The 13,708-nt window shown below is 37.2% G+C and overlaps 2 protein-coding genes across 2 annotated transcripts; both read right to left on the bottom strand.

Moving 5' to 3' along the window:
* Positions 1-148: 148 nt before the first annotated feature.
* Positions 149-10,165, bottom strand: LOC122038741 (ruvB-like protein 1). Its single transcript, XM_042598654.1, has 12 exons — positions 9,961-10,165; positions 9,523-9,711; positions 9,006-9,137; positions 8,707-8,856; positions 8,160-8,315; positions 2,478-2,612; positions 2,289-2,354; positions 2,103-2,209; positions 1,548-1,647; positions 1,345-1,436; positions 517-586; positions 149-447 (listed from the first exon to the last, which is right to left on the bottom strand). The coding sequence occupies exons 1-12, from the start codon at positions 10,039-10,041 to the stop codon at positions 358-360; spliced, it is 1,368 nt and encodes a 455-aa protein (XP_042454588.1). The 5' UTR covers positions 10,042-10,165; the 3' UTR covers positions 149-357.
* A 1,162-nt stretch (positions 10,166-11,327) lies between these two features.
* Positions 11,328-13,390, bottom strand: LOC122008246 (probable membrane-associated kinase regulator 4). Its single transcript, XM_042563913.1, has 2 exons — positions 13,221-13,390; positions 11,328-12,171 (listed from the first exon to the last, which is right to left on the bottom strand). Exons 1-2 carry the CDS (start codon positions 13,388-13,390, stop codon positions 11,328-11,330), a joined length of 1,014 nt encoding a protein of 337 aa, XP_042419847.1.
* Between the last annotated feature and the right edge of the window lie 318 nt (positions 13,391-13,708).

Raw genomic sequence — 13,708 nt, 5'->3', positions numbered from 1 at the left:
GTGTTTCTGTTTTGGAAAAACGACAAAATTTACTTGAAGATATGATCCATGACACAGGTGATACACCACCTTTTTTTTTTGATGCAGTTTCTCCTACTATCTCCGTAATAGTTACAAAAGTCCAAATGCAGTTTCTACATGTCTGATATGAGATCAAAAACAAATATCACTATGAAATCAGAATTTCTCATATGAACAAGATGGTGTATTTCTTGATGCGCACACCTCAAGATGTCGTCTAGATGAAGCAAAGTCTATGTTTCGTTCATACTACAAACCAAACCGGCGTTAGAAACTAGGCATCTCTGCCTCTTCAAAGAAAAGACAATTCCTGAGCTATCAAGGGGATATATCTAATCAGGTAATGTATCTTTCTTGCTGCTCCTGAAGAAGCCTTGCAGAAGACTTAGCATCCAGATACAGAGTAGTTACTTCAACGAGATCAGCCTGCAAAAGTTGCGAAGGAGTTATTATAGTGAAACTACAAGTAAATGACTGATAGTGAGGCCTTCTTACCTTGCAAATCATGTCCCTTCCATTAGTTTTGGCCACAATGCTTGCAGGGGATAACAGCTGGATTGCATGCCTGAATACGTTGGCAGTTCAGTTAGTTTTATGAAATACAGATGGGAAACATAAATGATAGTGCAACGGAATGGCATGCACAAGGACCGTACCAAGGATTTGCCAAATGCCTTGAAATAAAATTAAAAGAAAAAAACAGAAACCAAAGAGATTCAATTTCAATATTGAAGCACGCTCCAAACTATAGATATTCAGCATATTGGGGCGTTCAAATATTCTTGCCGAATCATATTCAGCTGTTTTGGTCATGTCACTCATCTTGCATGATGAAGAGAACGAAATAAATGCACAAAGAAGTATCCAGCATATCAATTTATGAAGTGCTACAAAGAAAGGGGAAGAATAAAAGAAAGGAAAAAAGAGAACAAATCAAAGAAGGTGAACAAAGATAACAAAGAAGCTTGAAATTTATTTCAATATATAAATCCAAATATTCGCCATTGTAATATAAATAATACCAAATATTGGGGAAACAAATGTAAACATGACAAAAAATTAAGTTTTACCGGCTCATTACTTTTTACTTCATTATTTTAAATGAGAAGAAAAAGGAAGTAAAACATAAGTTGTACAGTTGTGTTGGCAAAATCCATCAACGTAAATGATTGTGAAGTGCAAGGAACCAGGAAAAGAGCATCCATATAATTGCAGACTATAGAACAGATGATATATTTATATTAAAACTGCACATTGGTGCTCTGCTATTCCAATAAGCATCATGCACACTAAGTATAGGAAAAAGGAATAAATTATATATACCTTAATGATGCTTGTTGGCCAATCTCCCCTAAGTAAGCTAGACTGTCTTCATCTATATCAATCTCTTCAACCTGAGCTCGAATAGCCAATATCTGTTCCAGATCACAAGCAATTGGAAATTGAAAAGGAAAAACAAGTTTAGTCCTCATCTTATGGCTATGTATAACGTCATTTTATGGCATTATGGAAGCAGATATAAAAACCTGGATCATTTCAGTGAGACCATAGGTTTCTGTCCTTATAATGACCAGTCGATCTAGCAAATCTACAGGAATGCCATGTGGACTAGTCATGTCAGTGCCCCTGAGCACAAGTAGAATCATAACAAATCAGAATGAGGCACTATAAAGGCCTAACGACATGAAAGGCCAAATGGCTAGGAAGGAAAAGTCTAAAAAACAACAGTGAGCATTCAAAGGACATGATGGAAATTCATAAAATATATAAAAAAAACAGGCAGCCCGGTGCACAAAGCTCCTGCCATGCGGGATCCCAGGGAAGAATCCATTAAAGGCAACCTTACCTTGCAAAGCAATAGACTGTTTCCAGGATCCGAAAAATATATAAATAAAAAATATGTAAATCAAAATTCACAAATTCAGAGAAAATGTGTCATTCTACATCAATATTCTCTCAATTAGTCAACAGTCATATAGGTCCTTATTCACCATAATAATAAACCAAAATTGGACTTGATGTTTTTTCCTTTTTTTACATCTACCTACTTTTTTCCATTATTATTCAGTATGTTCTCATACCTGACGGTACATATTCCTCTGTTGGTAGCAAAAATCACTATAGGTGATATTGTGCTCTCCAGAGCACGATTTAAGTAAGAAAAACATTCAATGTCTAGCATGTGAACCTGCACAAGAATTGCAATATTTCAGATGAAATTACTCAAGTCTAAGCAGCTGAGATCCCAAAAATGCAGAAGCAACTACCTCATCAATAAACAGCACACCAGGAACAAGCTCTGCTATGCCTTCATCAATATATTTATTAACAACCTGAACAACAAAAGTTTTAAATTCAGTTATTATTAAACATATCACCATATTAAAAGACATTAGGGAAAAGTTTATATGAATAAAAGGTAGGAAGCACAATATAAGAGTGTCATAAATAGAAACCTTATTAATTTCTTGTCGCAGTTTGTCAGTGATTTCAGTTTTACGAGGCTTCATCATCTGGCCCATAAGGGATAATATATCCTGTCCTCCTTGTGGACGAGCATTTGCAGCATCAAGATCATGTAGTGTAACATCCTATGAAACCATTAGAAAGAGTTATGCACTTGCTATCATGCTTGCATGACCTACTTCTAGAAATGAAACCACAAAATAGATGAAATTATTCATTGTGAATAACTGTGCTGCCATGACCATTAGAGTACATCATGTCTAGCAGTATGCAGTTAGCAAGGCCCTTATAACCCAATTACCACTACATAGTATTTGCAGTTACAAATAATTACTGTCAAAATATCCTCTTCAGAGATGTTCTGAAACAATAAAGGCTACATTGGATTCAAGCATTGCGATGCAATATGCCATAAATATCCAGGTCTGGTCAATGCTTATTTATTTTTGTTGCAGTTAGCAAGGCCCTTACAACCCAATTACCACTACATAGTATTTGCAGTTACAAATAATTACCGTCAAAATATCCTCTTAAGAGATGTTCTGAAACAATTAAGGCTACATTGGCTTGAAGCATTGTGATGCAATAGGTCATAAATATTCAGGTCTGGTAAATGCTTATTTATTTTTGTTGTGAAATCATTTATGTAAAACTTGGTTCTCTCCCTATCTTATGAATCTACATCTAAGTGATCTGTAAAAGATAGCATAATTAATTCAGAGAGTAGACAGTAGAACAGGGAGCTTCGAGTGAAACCGAGAGTATGGCCCAAGATCGACAGGCAGTTGCAAGCAGGTAGAGCAGCCGATGACAGCGTGGTCAGGTGTGTTGTTAACCAACCCTATGCAAAGACCAGGATAAAGAGAGGGAGAAGAAGAAGAGAGCGTGGAAGTTAGCAAAAGCCATTAGGGTGTGTTTGGTTCGAGATTATCCTTGATAACCTTGGTTATCCATCCAAGAATATCAACGAAGACCTTGTTTGGTTTATGTAATCGATGATTCTGGAGTAATGTTCCATACCCGACACATCTGCAAAAGGGGCATGCAACCCAGAATCGGAAAATTAAGATTTTTCTTGATTCCAGGGTTAACGAAATTTTTTTTACCCAAAATACCCTCGAATAAGAAAAAAATAAAATAAAAACTTTTAAAAAAATGTAAAAAAACATTAAAAAATAAAAAAACATAAAAAATTGAAAAATGTAAACAAATAAAAACATAAAAAAATATATAGAAAAAATTAAAAATAGAAAATAAAATAAAAACCCCTAAAAAATAAAAAAAATAGAAAAAATAAATGTAAAAAAAATTTAAAAAATTTAAAAAATAAAAAAAATGAAAAGAAATAAAAAAAATAAAAACACATAAAAATAAAGAAAAACATGACAAATAAAAAATAAAAAAAACGTAGAGTTTAAATAATAATAATAATAATATATGGTTGGTTTTGTAACTAAGGGTAATATAGTAAAATATTAAACTAGGTTATTTATTAATACCTTCAAACAAATAAATTTTTGTTGCATTACCTAGGTTGAACTAAACAACATTTGGTTATGCTTTATTCCCCATAACCTTGGTTATGTGATTACTTGGTAATCATATAACCAAGGTTATACATGATAACTTGAACCAAACGCACCCTTAGAGTAATTGAATTCTTGTGTGGTTATGCAGGGGGGCATGCAACTATAGCCTTGTGTAAATGTTAAGAGATTTAGGGTTGTTCATTATATGGTAATTTTGAACATATGGCAATTATACATATGTTGTGAATTGTAGAAGAGATATTATATGGTTTTATTATTTTGACTTAAGCTTGTGTTCTATTATTGAGTTACAAGAGACATAACATGTTTTAAGTATGCTAGAGTTTAAAACACATTTTTGTAATGTATGTATGGGCAAAATAGAGAAAAGGTTGTGTATAGCTGAGAAGGAATTGTGGTTTCCATTATAAACGAATATTGTAGTCAAAATTATAACAGATACAAAAATCTATTAACTCAAGTTTAGCTTAAACCTCATTTGGAGAAGTTAGCTGAAGGAAGCTGGGTAAGGAGAGTCTGGTCTAGTTGGACGATGGAACTGGCTAAGTATGGTAGAATTGCTTGGAATTCAATCAAAGTGCATTAGGTTTAACCAAGTGACAACCAGTTTGACCCAGGTAAAATTGAAGTGCAGTCACATTCAATGACTGGGATTGAATTAGCACTAGATTGTGAGATAAGGCGAATCAGGATTAATAGCTCCAGAATTGGCAAATTCTTAGATGATTGATCCAAAGTGGCCAGTAGTTTTTGCCCAGAAATAGCCTAGGTCACAGAGGTACTATAACAACTTTCTCTCGAAAAGTCTCATTCCACATGACTCTGGCTCCCTTTTTATGGGCCACAAAATATGTGCCCTGCCAATGGCAGCACTTCACGTAGCTTAGCGTTCAGATAGATGCTGAATGTTTTTTTGGTGGACTTTAACTATTCACACTCTTAACAAGCCATGTATCTCCTTCTAACTCGTTGCCCCTTAAGACACACAGATTAATCCTTGTTCATACTTTTGAACGCCTCAATTCACATGTGTTGTCCATCTAGTAGTGGCTCATAGAATTAGTGGCAATTTACCCATACCAGTTACCTCCTCACATAAATTTTAATGAAGTGTTTTTGCGTCACAGCCTCACTTGAGTCACAATCTTCTATGATAATTGTCATTTTTTAGTCACGACCTTACTTAACTTCTTTCTTCCTTTTAATGGCAATGTCATATTGTCATCTATATAAAACATTCCTAATTAAACAAATTTCGGCTGCAGAAGTTCTCTACCCAAGTTTTCTTTCAGTTAATTTTTTACCAGAGTATTTTTTCACCACCTTAATAAGCATTTGCTGTTCTTATTCCTTTTCACCACATCCTTGCTTAATTATTTACATAGAGTTTCATTTTCACATGCACTACACAACATGCACACCCCTTCCATGCGCCTGATTTTAAATCAAAAGTTGCTCTTGCTCTACTCTCCAACTGAGATCACCTCAGCCAAACTAAACCCTATATTTATCTTGAACTCGATCTCAGCTAAACTGAACCTAACTCAGCCAACTTGCACTATCCAATTCTCCCAAGTTCATCTTGTTGGAACAGCAAACGCCCATTCTGGTTCTTTTCTGCATCCAAAATCAATTGAAGCGAAAAATATTCATACAGGAGAAAACAGCTTCGAATGGGGCATGTTTCATAGCAGACCTTCCACAATAACTAAATCCAAGCTTGAAAAGATTAGAAGCAGGTTCATACGGGAGCAAAAAGCATCAAATGGGACAAGTTTTATGGCAGACCTTCCACGTTAACTAAATCCAAGCTTGAAAAGATTAGAATCAAGTACTGTATTCTAAAATTCCATGACGTTAGACCCTCATTCCCTCTTCATCTCATATCTTACAACTACTAAACAACTAGGATGCAAGCATTAGTCAATTTGCTCTCAATTCTTGGTGCCGCCTTGAAATCCTTTTGCCTAAAGGTGTTGTCTTAGGAATCTAAGTGACTAACAGAATATTCTGCCATGGGTATGGTGTCTACTTCACTCAGGGATGCCACATCTCACCAGAACAGGATGGAAAATAAAAGGAATAGCAATGTCTATCAAGAAATCAACACGGGTGGTTCACCATGATTCATTGCTCAGCATCCTCCTGGGACTCAATGTAGAGGAATAGTGTGATGCAAAAAAAAAAATTGTCAGAACATATTTGCACCCCACTTAAGACCTACTGTGAAGAAAACCTCATAACAACATGACTCTGAGGCTCCTCCATTATGATCCCTATACAAAGTTGCCACTTTGCCATGTCCAACTTGTTTTTATGATACTACCTTTTCATGTAGATATGGATGTCAATACAACAAATCTATAAAGGTGAAAATTACTTCAGTAGTAACAAATATTGACCCAAAAAAATTAGTAACAAAATGTCACGGTAATGTATAGCATATTATGGAGAAAATTAACAGATTATTTAAAAAATAATTAGTAACAAAATGAATATTATGGAGAAAATAAAAAGGAGGGACATCTGTTTTTTTATTTTTTTTCAAAACAAAAAAAAAATTAGGCAAAACTTGATACCTATTTCAATAATTTAGTTAATTTTAATCTAACTTCATCCGACTCTATTATCTTTTTAATTGTGCAGTTGGTAGATTGTTGTGATATATTCAGGTATAAAATTATCTTATTAATTGATACAGTGAATCAGGAGTTGAGGTGGAAATCAAGAAGATTAGCTAATAAGACGGTCAAGGTCAAGGAAGGGTCAACATCAAGAGTAATCATGCTACCCGAGTTCCTCCCATGAATATGAGACAATGTCGATCGACTGACTCCTAGTGGACGAACATTTTATTCAATCGGATGATCGAATCTCGAGTCCTCTTAATTTAATTGGATCCTGAGTCTTCCTGATTTAATCGACCCTCTATATCTATTACCCAACTGAACTCCTTGTCCTATTGAGACCAAGTCCTCAACAATCGGGGGTAATCATACTACCCAAGTTCCTCCCATGAATATGGGACAAGACCGACCAACTGACTCCGAGTGGATGAACATTTTATCTGATCGAATCCCGAGTCCTCTTAATTTAATTGGATTCTGAGCCTCTCTGGTTTGATCGTTCCCTTTGGACCTATTATCCGATTAAACTCCTTGTCTAATCAGAGGCCAAGTCTTCGAGGTGTCTAACCTTTCGTAGCCGACTAGACCCGTTAAAGAGTGAATAACAGAAGAGACTCGGCTAGCCCACCGTTGAAGTGCACCAATGACCCAAAAAAAATTAGTAACAAAATGTCCCGGTAATGTATAGCATATTATGGAGAAAATTAGCAGATTATTTAAATGTGGCATGATCAATAAAACTAACTTTATAACATTATACTATCTTTTGTTAATTATTGAAGCGGCATTTAATGTTTCTATTATTATGTCAATTTTTCATATTCTTCAATTCTATGATATAATATCTTTAATAATTTTACTAATTTATGTACTATTTTTAAGAAATATTTTACTGTAATGCAGGATAGATGTAAAAAAATCATTTACTTTCTGGATGGAAGACAAACTCCGAAATCTAATTGACAGCGAGGGCATTTTTTGATCATATAAGTGAATACTTGGCTAAAAGTAGCTTCCCCCCAATATCTCTTCTTGTCTATTTCCTTTTGATTCTCTTCCCATATGAACAGAATAGCACTTCTTTTCAAAATAAAAAAAAATCTCTGGTTACTCCCCTGAGAATGATCAAAATTTATCATACAGATTGGCAAGCATGCTGATTGATGGCTGCTTCCGGAGATGGCAAAAGAATTCGAGAAGATCATAAAACCAAATCATTTTATTAGCCAAATTATAGTAGAACAGTACTGGATTCTATATTTTAAATGATTCTAAAATAGACAAAGATGTAAAACTAATTAGCCATTGGCAATGTGAATGTCAACATTAAAACCCAAGCATTCTGAATGACATACAGTGTGGATATTAGTCTATGTAAATGATATCCATATAGAAGACATTCATTTTTCAGTCTCAAGATTACAAAATACGGAACTACATGTCGACTCATGTATAGTCAGCATAAAAATGGGTTGAGAGACTAGTAATGAAGTACCTGTACTATCTCTTTTTTTTTATGAACTTCCCCTTTAGGAATAGGAACATACTCTTCCGCCTCGAGATCATATTCTGTAGCAAAAGCATCACATCTACCTACTCTTTTTACTGCACCACTATTTGCTTCAATGTAGATAACATCACCAACAGAAACCTGCAAAGAAGTTAAAATAACAAGAAACTCAAATGAATGACAAATATAATCTTGGATAGCATGTATGATGACAGAATGATAAAGGAACCACTTAAGATATAGAGGAAATAGAATGTCTTGAACTATCTAAAATATGCCTTATTATGATGAAATAGAATACGACGGGATTTGAAGTTAATTTCCACATCTTTAAGCAGTAAAAGAGTCTCCTTAATAGGAAAAAAAAAATTGAAGAAGCTCGCATTTTCTGAACTATAATTATAGTGAAAAGGAACATTGTTTCATGAAATAACTAGAGAACAGACAAAAGAACAATAAATTCACAACATTCTTTTATAAAATTGCTAGAGAAAGGATAGAAGAAAATTCATTCCAAAAAACACTATATTACCTTTTCTTTTATCAAAGCATCATAAATAGTTGGATCTAACTTCAGCTGTTTGGTTCCCTTAACAGTCTTTAACCCAATGATTACATGACTAATGCTTTGCCCATACCCACCAGTTAAATTATCACTCTCTTCTGGCGAAAGTTCTGTTACCTGAAACAAGGATAAGATTGTCAAACAAGAAATAAAGACGAATTACAAATAAGAATTTGCAGTAAAGAAAAAAACCCAAAGAAATTAGAGAATCGATTATCCTAAGGAACCAAGTTGAAAATTATGGTGTCAAAATTAGTGAGCAGCACCTCTCCTTCATAAACTTCCTTGGTTTCTTTAATTCGAAGACCAATAGCCCTTCTAAAATTCTCCATAAGAACCTCAGTTTTCTTGACCTCGGATGAGTACACTTCTGATCCAACCATAGGGCAAAAGGGAACCTAAAAAAATCACGTTCAGTAAAAGAACAACATAAACCCTAAAAAAATGAAAGGGTTACTTAACTAACACAAACCATATCCAACATGAGTGTTTCCAAGATGCAAAAATTAGTAAAGATATCTCACTGACTATCTAATTGTGTTTCTAATTGGCATCAAAAACAGTCACATTTGAAGGCCCTAAGAGTATCACAAATTTCATATTATGATATTCCATTATAGACGCCATAAAACTGGATATCAATACTAAATGTGAAAATTGACCATTAGTTTGGTATAGTATTCTGAATCAAGGCAAACTATAGTTAATTTATAAATTATAACCTGACGTGGAAATTCCATGATGGTTCATGAGGAATAGGAAAAGATTAGCAGCGGAGAATACCTTGCTCCCAAGCTCCTGAGAAATGCCTAGAGATAGGGCAGTTTTTCCAGTGCTAGGAGGCCCAGCAAGCAGAAGTGCTCTTCCAGCCATCTTCTTCTGCCTTATCATATCCACCACAATGCCCGCTGCCTCTCTAGCAGCCACCTGCCCGACGAACCCGGCAGCCAAAGGAATTGCATTTCCAGAAGCCTAACAGGCATTAAGATATCAATATAAATACCATGTTTCGATCTCTCCGCCAATATTTAAGCAGTAAAAAGAAATGCAAGAGTAACTTCACTTAGCAAGACTACTACTCCTGCCAGATTCCGCAGTCCACCAACCAAAGGCGTAAAGTCGAAATCAGAAAAACTAAAAGTAAGAAACCCTAGAGCCTAAAAACCGGAACTAAGAACTAGAACAAGAAACAAAAGAGAGATTGAGATGCTAGAATAATACATCGAGGCCGAGGCCTTTGATGTGGGTGTGGGTAGCGATGCGCTGCTTCCTCGAGGTGGATTGGACCTCGTCGATCTTCATTTAGTTGCTGCTGCTGCTTCGCGTAGCTTGCGGTCGCCTCTTGACAGGGGTACAAAGAGCGCGCGGCCTGGACCGAGCGAGGTATTGAAATTCTAGTGATGCCCTACAAATTTGCACGACAAATGGAGTTGGAATTCCACCGAGAGAGATAAATAAACACTTCATGTCGATTGGGCCAAGGTAGCGCGTTCCTACCCGCTTAGCCCAGCCCAGCATGCCCGAGCTCCAGCACCAGGAGAGAGACAGTGCCAGACTCGAGTCCGCCGAGCCTGATACAATCCATGATGAGCATTTATTATATTCAATATGATCCTCTATGTTATTTGTTTTTTTTTTTATAATGCTAAATAGTCATAATTTGGTATATGTATATATGGACATTTTAGTAATATTATATGTATATATTAATTACATGCATTACAAAATTTATTATTTTTTTTTTACTACTTGGATGCCAATTTTTAAGGCTTCTTTAATGGTTAAAATCTTACAAAATCTTTTTTTAGTCTTTTAAGATAAAAAAAAAACACTTCAACTTTTTGTTTTTTATTTAATATTTCTATATATAATTTTCATGATTAATTTATATCCTCACATATATAGTTAATTTTGAGATAAAAGAGGACTTTAAAATTTAACTACCGTTCTTAAACTACAAAATTCATCTCCACAATGATTAAAACTTTTTTCATTTTACAAACATCTGTGAACTAAATATTTACCTTCGTTAATAAAGTTAAATAGTCGTTGTAGCAGGGCCAAAAGGATCGAATGGTTAGGAAATCTTCTTCATTGTTCACCAGCCGTGGGGCACCTTCTTTCTTTGACTTTAATCATTCCAACTCTTTCAGGGACATGTTTGCTTGATTTCTGGTTTAATTATATTGATCTGCTACTTTCTAACCAAGGAATCAGAATATTGTCCTCGAGTGAGCTCAGCCAATGATTTTTCAAAGCAAATCGTCTCAAAAGCAGGTTGTAGGCTAGTGCTGTCCTGATTAAACACTTTCTATATTTTATTTATACTGATCATTTAATCATATCAAACACTTTCTTTGATATTGAGCAATTACAGGTTTAGTATTAACATCTTGAATCAGATGGAAACTAGCTACACTCCGTAATTCAATATTTCAATGACTAAAGTTCGAAATCCTTAAGATTATAGTAAATCTGTTTTTGACTTTCTTCAAAACAGACAGACACACAAAGTCATAGTGCAATTCCAGTATTTTCTCACGTTCATTTTATTGCGGCCTAGCTAGATCATTCACGCGCCACGTTCTTCACAATCCATCCGGCGCAATCTTTGCGACATTAAGCAAACAAAATCCAACATCGCTCGAGCTCTTCCTCGAGGAATCCTTCTGTTGAGACTTCTTGCAGTGCGCAATTGCTCCCTTGATCGACGTCTCCGCGTCGGAGTTCACGCTGCTGCTCCTCTTCAGCACCGCCGAATTCACGCTCGAGAAGGACGAGGAGGACTCGGACCAGTTGCGCGATGAGGAGCTCCAAGACTTGCTCGGCGATTGCCAGATACTCGAACTAGAAAAGGACCGCCTGTGATCCTGCTTCTGTATTTCCGTGGCTTTCCCTTTTCTCTTCGAGCCCTCCTTGACTTTAGAGAGCCAAGATTTGTGGAGCAGAGACTTGAGATATGCTTTGGAAACTAATGCGGCAGCTTCTTTAATGGACTTGAGCTTCTGGCTCCACGACCTCTTGGACTGCGGTCGGATGAGCTCTTCCTGCCGGCAGTCATGGAAGAAGAAGTCCTCGAGGCCGATCTCTCCGCCGACGAAGCAGGCGGCGGCGGCGGCGGCTGGGGAGGCATTGCACGACATATACGGGGTTGAGCCGGCGCTTGCTCTGGGGGTTCTCGTGGCCTTCTTCTCCTCAATCTGATCGTGTATCAGGCGGAGAGGAAGTAGCTTGCCCTTGTAGAAGAGCTCGTCGGCAGGGGATGGCTTGTGTAGATTGGAATTCATTTGGAATTGGAATTCGATCAGCGAAGAAGATTTGAATTCCATATCAATGTAGCCTTCTTCTGCCATTGATGGATCATCTATTGCCATGGAAGAAGCCTTGGATTCTGAGGTACAAGAGTTATAAACAGCCTTTATAGATAGCCAACTGGAAGATTACAAGAGTGTTAACAAATAGCTAGCCAAATCATGAACACTTTGTCTCACCCACTAAGCTTGAAGAAATAATCATTATTCGAATTCTTAATAGATTTAGTTGGAAACACTTATTAATACCTTAATTTAAAGCTGGAGAATGGGCCATCAAACCTACCGTTGATTGCTTGTGCATGATTTGTTGTCGATCGGCTACTGCATGGATAAAAAGGCAATGTATCCCACATCAGATATTGGCAAACAAGCAGGCCAAACCTGCTGCGATTGAAGTGAATAGCCTGACTTAATAGGAAATCTGGAATCACATTCTGTTTAACAAGTGGCAACCTTAACCTCGAAGTAGCTAGCGTCGATGATAAAAGAATAGAATTCATCAGCCGCTGTTTTTACTTTCTACGTGGGCTGAGGCGACTTGCATGGCGTCTGATTAGTGAAAAAGATAGCAGAAAGCACACTCGATATATGGAGAGAAAAGCAGTGCGCAAACTTTGGGCTCGAGGAAAGAAAAGAAGCTAATGTGAGAAAAAGAGCCTCGGCCGAAAGAGTACGAGTCGAGCCCAGTATTCCAGTTCTCTTTAGTTTGGATGATTACGCAGGTTGATCTCTACGAGTTTTCAAATCTCCATACCACGCTGAAGGCATGATGAAAACACCAATTACCCTTTAGATCACATCTCTGCTTTTCGATTTGGGGTGTCTGTTTTGAAAAGAGCCTCGGCCGAAAGAGTATCCGCGGTCGCTGCCTCCGACGCATGTCACCGCCCTCCGATCCGCCGCCCCTAGCGACGCCGCCTAGCTTCTAGACTGTCCGCACTGTCATATGCAATTGACACCACCCTCCGGGCCATCCGCGTTGTCGTATGTTATCGGCCTTTGTGTCGTTGTTGTGTTCAGACCTTCAAGCCATCCAATCTGAGATCTATTGCCATGTTTCGACATCTGTGTCATTGTTTCTAACCTTCACACTATTGTCATGTATCGGCCTGCATGTCGTTGTTTCTGACCTACGTGCCATTGTTTTCGGCCTTCGCGCCTTCCAACCTGTGTGCTATATTCCGACTTGCGATTCCGACCTTAGAGTCATTGCTATATTTCGACTTGCGAGCTGTTATTATGTTCCAATCGCTAGATCCCTCTGTGCCATCCTCCGGCTCAGTGTCATCCTCTGACTCTGTGTCATCCTCCAGTTCTGTGTTATCCTTTGGCTTCATGCCGCCTCCGACTCTGTGCCGCCTCTACTTTGTGTCATCACCTCCGGCTCCATGCCACCTCCGGCCCACCTTACAGGCCTGGTAAGCTTTTTTACATTCATTCTTTATATTCTTGATTACTGTACTATTTACCTGCTTCATATACTCTATTGGAACCTGACTTGAGCGTAAAAGTGGATATGCCCGGACCACCCCCGACCTCCCTTCTAACCCCCTCCGTCGCTCTTCTACAACTCACAGGCTCTTCAGACGATTCGATTCCCCTTGCGGTTCACGATGACACTCTTTTATAGCTTTGCAAACAACTCATTCACACGA

This window comes from Zingiber officinale, chromosome 1A, assembly GCF_018446385.1.
Source record: "Zingiber officinale cultivar Zhangliang chromosome 1A, Zo_v1.1, whole genome shotgun sequence".
Classification (NCBI taxonomy): domain Eukaryota; kingdom Viridiplantae; phylum Streptophyta; class Magnoliopsida; order Zingiberales; family Zingiberaceae; genus Zingiber; species Zingiber officinale.
The sequence above is the reverse complement of the archived record's forward strand: the minus strand, read 5'-3'. Positions and strand labels throughout refer to the sequence as shown.